The sequence below is a fragment of the Delphinus delphis genome, chromosome 5 (genome assembly GCF_949987515.2).
Source record: "Delphinus delphis chromosome 5, mDelDel1.2, whole genome shotgun sequence".
In the NCBI taxonomy this organism is placed as follows: Eukaryota; Metazoa; Chordata; class Mammalia; order Artiodactyla; family Delphinidae; genus Delphinus; species Delphinus delphis.
The window spans coordinates 134,685,380-134,697,170 of record NC_082687.1 but is presented as its reverse complement, the minus strand read 5'-3'; the positions used below and the strand labels follow the sequence as shown (position 1 = coordinate 134,697,170).

Here is an 11,791-nt window from a genome sequence, read left to right as displayed (position 1 = left end):
CCATTCTAGGAGATATTTGCGAGACGGTCTTTTTACTTTACTTCCCCACCTCCTCTCCCTGTCTGTTCTCTAAAAGAAACTGGCATCCAAACCCTGAGAAGATGGTGTTTTGGAGATATCAGTCTGCCATCTTCTCAGTCTGCCGGCTTTCCAAATAAAGTCATATTCCTTTTGCCTCATCACCTCATCTCCCGATTTATTGGCCTGTTGGACTCGGTAACACTTTCACTGCTGTGAGCCCGGGTTCGATCCCTGGTTGGGGAACTAAGATCCCGCAAGTCACACGGCATGGCCAAAAACAAAAAAACAGATGGATAAGCAAAGTGTGGTCTGCCCATACAATGGAATGATTTAGCCTTAGAAAGGAAGGAAATCCTGTCACACACTACAACAGGAATGAAACTTGAAGACGTTATGCTCAGTGAAACAAGCCAGTCGCAAAAAGACAAATACTTATGTGAATGCACTCGTATGAGGTCCTTCCTTAGAGCAGTTAAGTCCACAGAGACAGAAACTGTAATGGTGGCCACCAGGGGCTGGGGGAGGGGAGGGAGTGCAGAGGTGTTTCATGGGGACGGAGTTTCTGTTTTGCAAAATGAAGAGTTGTGGAGATGCATGGTGGTGACGGCTGCACAGCAGTGTCAAAGTACTTAATGCCACTGAACTGGACACTGAAAAGTGGTTACGATGGTAGACTTATAGTAGGTGTATTTCACCACAATTTTTTTTTGGAAAAAAGAATAAAAACAATGATTGAACTAAAAAATCAGTTAACAAAAATAAAAGAACACTTACATTCACAACTCAGATGCCTTCCTGAACAATCTTATAAAGCAATAGTGCTGGCACCTGAGACTCAGGTGTCCCAAGCTACCGAGAATTGTGACATCACTAATAGCACGTCACCCCCCCAAACCTCCCATCCGGCTGGTTCCTGTCTCAATTAATAGTGTCACAGGGAACAATGCTATTAAGAAAGCCTATGGGTAAGCATTTTCACAATCTAGAAAGTGACAGATATTTGGGGGTGAGGGGGAAGGAAGGTAACATGTGTGTGTGTGGGGGGGGGGTCTGCTTTTTTTTTTTTTCCCGAGAAAAGACTGAAATCGTTTTTCTGGTTTTGCCAGGACAAGGAGCTGAATTAACATCGGAGGAGCCTGAAGGATGTGGCCCTCGCCATTTCCGCCCTCCTGGTTCTCTGCGTCTTGCTCATCCTCCTGTCTGTCCCCTTTCATTCATCCAGCAGACACGTTTGGAGTGCCTACCCTGCACCCAGCATGGTGGCCACTGATCCAGGGCTGCACAAAACGGACAAAGATTGCCCTAGCAGGGGAGACAGAAAAAACAGGCAAACAAATAAATGAGCATGCTCATTCCGGTAGAGAGAAGAGCTGCGAGGACAGCAAGCAGGGTGAGGGGCATTGCCCTCAGCTACCACGTCCACCCTCCCATGCCCCGGGCAAGAAGAGCAGCCAGCAGTGCCTTGGAGTACAGCTGTGGTCCTCACACTGTGAGCCCCTTGGGCAGACAGGGCCTGGTGGCTCTGACTGCCCGGTGCCGGTGTGTTTATTTCCCGAAGGCTGGGCTGGACCAGCTGCTTTCAGGCGGCTGTTCCTGTTCCCACAGCTCCCTCTGCTGGAAAGGAGCTGCTCCTGCAGCTGAGGGCAATCCCGTAGTTACAGGGGCGACAGTTCCCGGTTATTCCCTTCCTCTGGCTCCAGGGTCTCATGTGACCACAGACTGACCCCTCCCCTTTGAGGATGAAAATCGTAACGAAAAATCTCTCATTCTAAAAGAAATGCATTTCCTTTTCTATTACTGGGACTAAGGATTTAGGTCACTTTGTAAAATATTTTTTTTAACAAATAGTTTTTAAGTTTTTGACTTTTTCAGAGTCTCTTTAGATAGTTCTGCAAGTTCTATATCAATATCCCTGAGGCACGGGAGCCCACAGGATTGCTTGTATGGGTTTAGCCAGTTCCGTCCATGAAATTTGGATTGGATTAGGTTGGTGTCTGACCTTGTCTCCCACTGGCCTGTCAAGCTCTTGGGAGATTTCCCTTGGGGTCCTCCGCCCACCTGTGGTGATTGATTTCCCAGCAAACATGTGATTGAGTTACCGTATCTGCTTTGCCTCCTATTCCTTTTGGGGTGCCTGGCTCTCGTCTAGATGTTCATCCTCTCCGCCAGTGTGAGTCATTCATTCAACAGGTATCTGAGTGTGCCGGGCACGGTGAGAATACAGCCGAGGAGAAGTGGGACTGCCAGAGCCCATGCCCGCCTGGAGGTGGGCCGAAAGCCATCTAATAACGACCCAGACACAGTGGTGGTGAGTGCTATGAGGGGAACACGCTGGGCATCTCCCAGGATCCAGGTGAAGCTGGAGAGATGTGAATGAGTGAGAGGAGAGAGGCCCAGGACCAGTGAGGGCGTAGGGGCCAGATCCTGCAGGCCTGGCAGGCCATAGGACAGACTTTGGATTTTATTCAAACATAACAAGAGAAACTGATGGGCGTTTCAGGCAAAACTCAATATATTTGATTTCTGGAAAGACCCCTTGCGCCGCTGTGTGCTATATGAAAAGTGGCTTGGAGAGGGGATGGGGGAAGCAGGAAACCACTTAAGAGAGGGCTGAGTGGCCCAGGTGAGACGGGGCGGCGGTGGCGACAGACACAGAGGATGCACTGAGGATGTTTTCGGGGGTGCTGGGAGGCACACTGATGAATTGGATGTGCACTCTTACTATTCACAGCACATCACTCCTAGGCAAAGTCTTCAGAAGATACTGCCATGAGTTCATGAGGCAAAGTTCCTGGTAAAGAAAGCAGGGGTGACGAGGCAGACAGGACAGATGTTGGCCCAAGGTCATTTTTCTGTCTCCAGAATGGAGGCTGGGGGGGCCAGGCACACCTCGCTCTAGCTGGCACTGCCCCCTTCACCTTCTCCTGGTTCCCTCCTCTCCCACCCCTGACCAGCTGGAGAGTTAAGAGGGCCCTTCTGGATCTCAGAAAACTGTCCTTCCACCTCTTCCTAAGTCAGTAACAAGTTGAGAATTGCAGCTGTGCTGCACTTGCTTGTTACTTGTGTCACAGCCAAGGACGGCTGGTGACATGGATCCCATCTGCCACCCTGAGCCCACCTTTCTCCTTAGTCACTTTCAGCAGCTGGAAGAAATCCTTACGAATCTTCCTATGCTGTCCCTTCTGACAGCTGTTTAGCTAAGCTAGTTTAAAACTTTAAGTTCAGACCATTATTAGTTTTTTCCTCTATGTCCTTCGTATGTCCCGAGCTGTGTGACTCCAGGACCCCTACTCTCAGGTTCATGATGGACACACCTCCTCACATATGGTCCAAGGCTCATATTCCTGAAAGTTCTGGCTTGGAGGATAAAAAGCCACAAGGTACTTAACCACCTTATTTCACGTGTGAATTTTATTTATTTCTTTATTTGGTTGTTCTGGGTCTTAGTTGCTGCATGTGGGCTCCTTAGTTGTGGCATGCGAACTGTTAGTTGCAGCATGCATGTGGGATCTAGTTCCCTGACCAGGGATCGAACCCGGACCCCCTGCATTGGGAGCGTGGAGTCTCTGCCACTGCGCCACCAGGGAAGTCCCACGTGTGTGAATTTTCTGTGTGAATAAATAGCACCCAATTTTCTGTGTGCTTCCAGGGCGACTCCTGTACGCCCGAGGCTGCCTTTGGACGCACGAGGCGATGTCCTAGGTACTCCTGAAATCTCTAAGTGGCTACTGTGCTCTTGCGTGTAGGAATGAAGAACAAGCTAATTGCACAGGGCACTCTACTCAATACTCTGTAATGACCTATATGGGAAAAGAATCTAAAAAAATACAGTGGTTGTATGTATACGTATAGCTGATTCACTGTGCTGTACAGCAGAAACACAACATTGTACATGAACCAGACTCCAATTAAAATTAAAAAAAAAAAGAGCTAATCGTCTCTAGGGTGACGGGTGGTGTGCTCCTCTCAGCCTTTATGCGACCTCATGCCCATCCCTGCTTATTCTTCTAGAAGGTGGGGGAACTCTAGACCCCGGCAGCAGACACAGTCTGCAGGAGTCACCAGAATGACAACACACCCCGCTCTCCCCCAGCCTCAGCACTGGGGGCCTCCCTCCCAACTTTGCTACTGACTTCATAAGATGTGGAAGGCAGTTTTCTGAGATCCAGAAGGGCCCTCTTAACTCTCCAGCTGGTCAGGGGTGGGAGAGGAGGGAACCAGGAGAAGGTGAAGGGGGCAGTGCCAAACAGAGTGGGGTGTGCCTGGCTCCCCCAACCTCCATTCTGGAGACAGAAAAATGACCTGGGTCTAACATCTGTCTTGTACTATGCAAACCAGCTTCCAGTCCCCATTCCCAATGAGGCCCTGCACTAATCTCTAGTAGAAACCTCAGAAACAACACCGAACGACTAAGAGAATTTCAGAACCCAAGGTCCCTTAGATATAAGGTGCACAGATAATGATGTAAATTATCTTCCAGGGCTTCCCTGGTGGCCCAGTGGTTAAGAATCCGCCTGCCAATGCAGGGGACACGGGTTCAAGCCCTGGTCTGGAAAGATCCCACATGCCGCGGAGCAACCAAGCCCGTGGGCCACAACTACTGAGCCTGCGCTCTAGAGCCCGTGAGCCACAGCTACTGCGCTCACGCACCTAGAGCCCGCGCTCTGCAAAAAGAGAAGCCACCACAATGAGAAGCCCGCGCACCACAATGAAGAGTAGCCTCCGCTCGCCGAAACTAGAGAAAGCTTGTGCGAAGCAAAGACCCAACGCAGCCAAAAATAAAATAAATTAAAAAATATATATATATATAAATGTGTGACACAGAAGGTCCATGAAAGCTAAGGTTGGAGATTACACAGTCAGATTTTTCACAATGCACAGCTGAGAATACCTCAAAGATCGATGATAAATGACACAAAAGCAACCTAAGCTCTATGCTCGAGTTCTACTACCTAGGAGGACCACCTTATAAAACAGATTAAAATCAAGATCAAAGCCTGTTGTACCTGCAAGGGATCTTTAAGATTCCACGTGGTCAGGGTGAAAGAACAAAATCCTAATACCAGTCATATTACCACAAAAATAATTTAACTGTTCACTTTGAGGAGAAATAAATATTTAATGCTGTGAACTTTCTTTATTCCACTCCCTAAATCAGATACTCAACGTGTCTATTTTCAAACAAGCAAAAAGGAAAATACGTACAGTCCTTTTCAGATGGAAACCCTTTCCAATAAAATTTAAATTTTTTATTAATATTTAATTATAAACCAAACGTTGGGAATCATATAGACACGTTTGCTATGGACAAACTTAGACTGTGAGGTCATACTTTCAAAAAAACTTCAGAATGAGTTGCAATAAATCAATACGTTTTCTCAGAAATTGTATAATTTCCTTCGGTTTGCAATCCATTATATGGAAAGTTTAATATAATTTTAAATAACTTACCACCTATCCTAGAAGTAAGCTATTGAAAACTGAATCACTATTAGGATCGAATTAACAAGGCTTTAAAGGCTCAGTTTTCCTAAGGGTATACAAATATACAAATCTTGAAAAGGTAATACTGTTAGTTGAGCTGTAAAATCCATGAAAATAACGGTTCTGCCACAGTGCCCAGGTAAGTTCATTCATTTTGCTTCCCCGATGCCCCCCACCAAGCAGCTTTGAAGCTTCAAGTTTGAACTGGAAGGCGTAGAAAATCACACATCCTTCGTGAAATGATGAAGATACTGAGAAATCAAGTGTGCAAAAAATAAACTCTACAATTCCATACTCCAACATCATGTATGTCTAGTTACAGGATTTTCAACTGGTTTGATTACTACCCGAGAGAATTTCAGACCCGTCCTCTGGCAGCGCTGTCCCGCGGACTCAGACCTGAGATCTTTCGCTGCAACAAGGAAAGTGGTCTTCGGTTCGAAACACGACGGGGGGTTCGTAGCTGGTCCCCTGGGACCTGCTGGAGGGCGCCTTGTTGAAGAAGGAGGGCACGTTAATTGTGCGCAGGAGTTTTCTGAACGTACTGGGGAACGTCCCCAGCTCGGCCTCCGCCCTGGAGACCTGCTCCTCCAGCCTGGCTACACTGGCGCCGATCATCCCGACGAAGGCCTCCAGCCGGTCGATCTTGCTGTACACTCTCCGCATCTCGATGGCCTTGGCGTAAATGCAAGGCATGCCCTCGCTGACCACGTGGGAAGAGTCGCCGCGCAGCATGTCCAGCATGCCCACAAACTCGTCCACCCTGGTGAGCAGGTCCTCCAGGCTCGCGTCCAGCTCCTCGACCTCGGGCCGCGCCCCCGCGCCAGGCAGCAGGCAGGCGGCGTAGCCCGAGGCGGCGCGGCGCAGCAGCGGCAGGTCCCGGCTGGGCGCGCCCGACTCCGGGCCCTCATCCTCCCACGGCACCGACGCGCTGCTGTGGCTCTGGGACACGTTACCGCTGTCCCCGCTCCAGGCCGCCACCTGGGGCTCGGCCTCCTCGGCCGGCCCCTCGCACGGCAGCCTACTGCCCTCCGCGAAACCTTCCATGTCTCGCCACTGACCCGGAACGCCAGCCCCGCTTCCAGCCTCTGCGCGCGCATGCGCACGCAGAGCACGCAGCACTACTTCCAGCCTCTGCGCGAGCACGTACACGCACGCACACCCGCCCTTGCTACTGGCCTCCTCTGCCCCGCGCACGTACACGCGCACCCATCTCTGCTTCCAGCCTCGGAACGCTCATGCACGCGCGCGGCGCTCTCCGCGCACAGGTGCTCACGCTCAGAGCGTGTCGGAAAAAAACATGAACATGTTGGGGGGAAAAAAAACCCCAACGTGTTGGGACTTGCCTGGTGGCGCAGTGGTTAAGAATCCGCCTGCCAATCCAGGGGACACGGGATTGAGCCCTGGTCCGGGAAGATCCAACATGATGCGGAGCAACTAACCCCGTGCGCCACAACTACTGAGCCTGCGCTCTAGAGCCCGCGAGCCACAACTGCTGATCACACATACCACAACTACTGAAGCCCGCGCGCCTAGAGCCCGTGCTCTGCAACAAGAGAAGCCACCGCAATGAGAAGCCTGTGCAGAAGGGGTGCGGGTTCGATCCCTGGTTGGGGAGCTGGGATCCCGCATGCCTTGTGGCCAAAAAAAAAAAAAAAAAAAAAAGCCAAGGCCTGGAACAGAGGCAATATTGTGACAGGACTTTAAAAATGGGCCACATCAAAAAAATCTTTTTAAAAAAGAAACAAAATTAAGAAATAGCTTTATAGTAAAGATCAAATCCAGGGTACTGCCAGAAAAAAACAAGAAGTTGTGACTGTAAAATACCTCTTAATCAACAGTCAATCAAAGAAAGAAATGGAAAATTTTATTTGAGCCAACCTGAGGATTATAACCTGGGAGACAGTCTTTCAGAAAGCTCTGAGAACTGTTCCACCTTTTAGAAGTCAAAGCACAATTATATGGTTTTGAGACAAAGGAATATACATCAAAGTAACATATTGACGGTTTACATAGCCCAGATCTGCACGTGCAAGGCAAGCAGTGGGTCATCACGACCCCTAACGGCAGCGGTCTGCAACATTTTGGGCACCAGGGACCGGTTTCATGGGAGACGGACGGGGGCGTAGGATGGTTCAGGTGGTAACGCGAGCGACGGGGAGCGGCGGGAGCGGCAGGCGAAGCTTCGCTCACTGGCCTGCCGCTCGTCTCCTGCTGTGCAGCCCGGTTCCTAGCAGGCCAAGGACCGGTGGGGTTGGGGACCCCTGCCTTACAGGATTGAAGAGGAATGTTTTCTCCTAAGGAGTTACCTCGCTAGTGCCAGGAGAAAATTGCTTTTTTATTTTTTTGGCAAGCAGGCACTCCTGCATCTTCTAAGGGAATCTTGTTACTGTAAAATGCAGATGCACAATGCATACTAAAGAGGGATAGTGGCCCACATAGGCAGAGAGAACTGTATTTAAAAATTTTTTCTTGTCCTGCCCTAAAACTAATTGTAATTCATCAAATCCCCTCCCCTTTGATTGCCCAATTTATTGTTAAATAAGAAAACATCATCTTTGTCTAAAAAATTTCCTCCCATTTTCCAGTTGATCAATCATTATGGGTTGAATGGGGAAAACTTAGAAAACAGAGAGGCAAATGTTGTAAAATCTTTTTTAAAAAACTCAGAAAAATCAAAGATGGCAGCTCAAAGTACCATTCAGTCAGAACAACTCTTTTTTTTAAACTTTATTTTATTTATTTTTGGCTGTGTTGGGTCTTCATTGCTGCACGCAGGCTTTCTCTAGTTGCAGTGAGCGGGGGCTGCTCTTAGTTGCGGTGAGCAGCTTACTGTGGTGGCTTCTCTTGTTGTGGAGCACGGGCTTTAGGCGCACGGGCTTCAGTAGCTGCAGCACGCAGGCTCAGTAGTTGTGGCTCGCGGGCTTAGTTGCTCCACAGCATGTGGGATCTTCCCGGACCAGGGATCGAACCTGTGTCCCCTGCATTGGCAGGCGGATTCTCAACCACTGCGCCACCAGGGAAGCCCCAGAATAGCAACTCTTTAAAGAGATTAAAGATGTGCCTCTCGGAGACTCTCAAACAATAGGGTCTTTGGGACTTTGGTCCAATAGAGTGAACCCCAATGAGATTCAAAGGAAACCTATGAAGTATTTTAAGACCATCATATTAGAAGAAACACCGCAGCTAGAAGGGACAGAGATGGTACAAAATGAAACGCCTCTGGACACCCCAAATTTCTAGAAGCATGAAGCATGCTGAGGAAATTACTCATCTGTAAATACATGCTACCTATCATGAAAAAGGAAGTATGATTCAAAGGGCGGAACCAAGAGCCCAGATGATAGAGTTGAGAGCCATGGAGAATTATTCGTAGACTCTGAGACTGAACTGCAGAATTACTGTGCCCCAGTGACTCCTTTGTGCCTCCCATTTCACCCCTTATTTGAATAGGAATGTTTGGAACGGTTATCCTATGCCTGTCTCACAACTGTATATTGGATGTGTCAGGGGCATATAACTTGTCTCTTTAGTTTTAAAGTTCTACAGATCAAGTAGCACTGCAGTCTAGGTGCTGGAGTTAGGAAACTACGATCATCCACATCTGACCTACAGAGCAAAATTGTGGACTTGGAGATGTGGCTACAACAGGATGTAACTTTGGGGGCCTTTGGGTGGGCGTGCGGCTTGCATGTTGGAGGGACATGAATCTTTAGTGGCCAGAGAGCAGACTGTGGTAGCCAGCCTTCAAGATGAGCCCCAATGATCTCCATTTCTTGTTGTTCACACTCTTGCGTATTCCTTCCTGTTGAGTGTGTACTGGACATAGTGACTTGTTCATAATAAATAGAAAAATGCAGAAGTGGTGGTGTGCGACTTAGGGATTAGGTCGTAAGAGGAGTTGTGTTATTGTTACTCACCAGGGTTCTTGGCCTCCTTGATCTATAGACATTGATAAGAGGCCAGATAAGAAATTCAGGCAAGGCTTTATTGAGGTTTCTGCTGCAGCAGTAGGGAGAACAAGTAGCAAGTTCCCTTGCTCGCTCCCCGGGGTGGGGCAGGGGGCGAGCTGCTTCCTTATATGGGGTGAGGGTAGAGGTGTGTCCTGGGGTCAGCTGGAGGGGTGGCTTAGGAGGTTTGCCCACCCCTTAGGTGGGGTTGAGTGCAGGGGGCGTGCTCGGTACCCTGCTTTTGCTCCCGGCTCTTCAGAATTGGCAGTTGGGTTTTCGGTCTTTTTGTATCTTGTTGTCCATAATTTGCCCCAACTGCACATGCATGCAGTTTTGTTTTTTTTAATTAATTAATTATTTTTGGCTGCGTTGGGTCTTCGTTGCTGCGCGCGGGCTTCCTCTAGTTGCGGCGAGCGGGGGCTACTCTTCACTGCAGTGCTTGGGTTTCTCGCTGCGGTGGCTTCTCTTGTTGCAGAGCACGGGCTCTAGGCGCGTGGGCTTCAGTAGTTGTGGCGCACAGGCTTAGTTGCTCCACAGCATGTGGGATCTTCCCGGACCAGAGCTCAAACCCATGTCCCCTGCACCGGCCGGACATGCAGTTACTTTTCTTTGTATTTTGTTGCTGGAGATGTCTGCCCAGGTGTGCTGAAAAGGGTGTGCAGCAAAGGGTCCCAGGTCCCAGCCTGTCTCATCTCTTTCTCTCAAATCATTTACTCTGACTTCTTGTGGACATCTATTGAGAAACTACATAGCAAGGAATTGAGGTCTTTAACCAACAGCCAGCAAAAAACAGCCTCCTTCCAGTAACAACAGGAAGTGGATCCTTCAACCCCATTCAAGCCCAGTAATGACTGCAGCCTAATTAAATGTCCTAAGCTGAAACTACGTGAGATAATAGATATCTGTTGTTTTCAGCTGCTAAATTTGGGGGTAATCTGTTATGCAGCAATAGACAATCTACCATTGAAGGAATATACTACAATTTATTTGTTTTACTTATTCTCTGGCTGATAAACATTTATGTTGTTTTAGCTTTAGGGCTATTATAAAAAGCTCCTATGAATATTCTATATATCTTTTTTAAAATAAATAAATTTATTTATTTATTTATATTTTTGGCTGCACTGGATCTTCGGTGCTGCATGAGGGCTTTCTCTAGTTGCGGCGAGAGGGGGTCACTTTTTGTTGTGGTGCGTAGGCTTCTCATTGCGGTGGCTTCTCTTGTTGCGGAGCATGGGCTCTAGGGGCATGGGCTTCGGTAGTTGTGGCACATGGGCTCAGTAGTTTTCGCTCAAGAGCGCAGGCTCCGTAGTTGTGAGCCACCAAGAAAGTCCCATCTTCAATGTACCTTTTTGTGGATAAATGTGCTCACAACTACGGAGCCTGCGCTCTAGAGCCCGCGAGCCACAACTACTGAGCCCGTGCGGCCACAACTACTGAAGCCCATGCACCTAGAGCCTTGCTCTGCAACAAGAGAAGCCACTGCAATGAGAAACTCGCGCACAGCAACGAAAAGTAGACCCCGCTCGCCGCAACTAGAGAAAGCCCGTGCGCAGCAACGAAGACCCAAGGCAGCCAAAAATAAATTCTTTTAAAAAAAGGTCTTTAAAAACAAACAAACAAAAACCTGACAGACCTTGCACTTCTCTGATGACACAGTGGTTAAGAATCCGCCTGCCAGTGCAGGGGACACGGGTTCGAGCCCTGGTCCAGGAAGATCCCACATGCCGTGCAGCAACTAAGCCCGTGCACCACAACTACTGAGCCTGAACTCTAGAGCCCGCGAGCCACAACTACTGAAGCCCGTGCGCCACAACTACTGAAGCCCGCGCGCCTAGACCCTATGCTCTGCAACAAGAAGCCACCGCAATGAGTAGCTCCAGCTCACCGCAACTAGAGAAAGCCTGCGCGCAGCAATGAAGACCCAACGCAGCCAAAAAAATAAATATAAAAACTAAAAAAAAACCCAAAAAAACACTGACAGACCTACAATGAGAGATGGACAAATCCACCACTATAGCAGGTGACCACCACAAAGCCTCTCCCTGCATGACTGACTGCTCAGGCAGGTAAGAAGACTTGGGACATCAGACAGGGATGATTTAAGGGGCCACATTAAGGAACTCTCATCCATTCTTCTCTGAGTATTTATGCAACTATGGCTGTGGGAGGTAAGGAATGTGGGTGAAATGGGTGTGACGTACAGGACACTGAATAAATGGTAAGAATGACTGTGCAGCCCGCCCCAAGTTCAGGATGCCTTTAACTAACCAAGAATGATGTCACCCCAGATGACCGTGGGGTGGCATTTGTCCAGTAGCCTTTTTCCAGTTGGA

At 48.7% G+C, this 11,791-nt stretch overlaps 1 protein-coding gene across 1 annotated transcript; it reads right to left on the bottom strand.

Annotated features, from left to right (window-relative positions):
• Positions 1-4,842: 4,842 nt before the first annotated feature.
• On the bottom strand, positions 4,843-6,603 carry BLOC1S4 (biogenesis of lysosomal organelles complex 1 subunit 4). The gene has a single exon (XM_060011876.2). It carries the CDS (start codon positions 6,550-6,552, stop codon positions 5,899-5,901), a length of 654 nt encoding a protein of 217 aa, XP_059867859.1. The 5' UTR covers positions 6,553-6,603; the 3' UTR covers positions 4,843-5,898.
• Positions 6,604-11,791: the final 5,188 nt, after the last annotated feature.

Coding starts and splice junctions, on each gene's coding strand:
- BLOC1S4 (XM_060011876.2), bottom strand. CDS start 6,552: ATGGAAGGTTTCGCGGAGGGCAGTAGGCTGCCGTGCGAGGGGCCGGCC.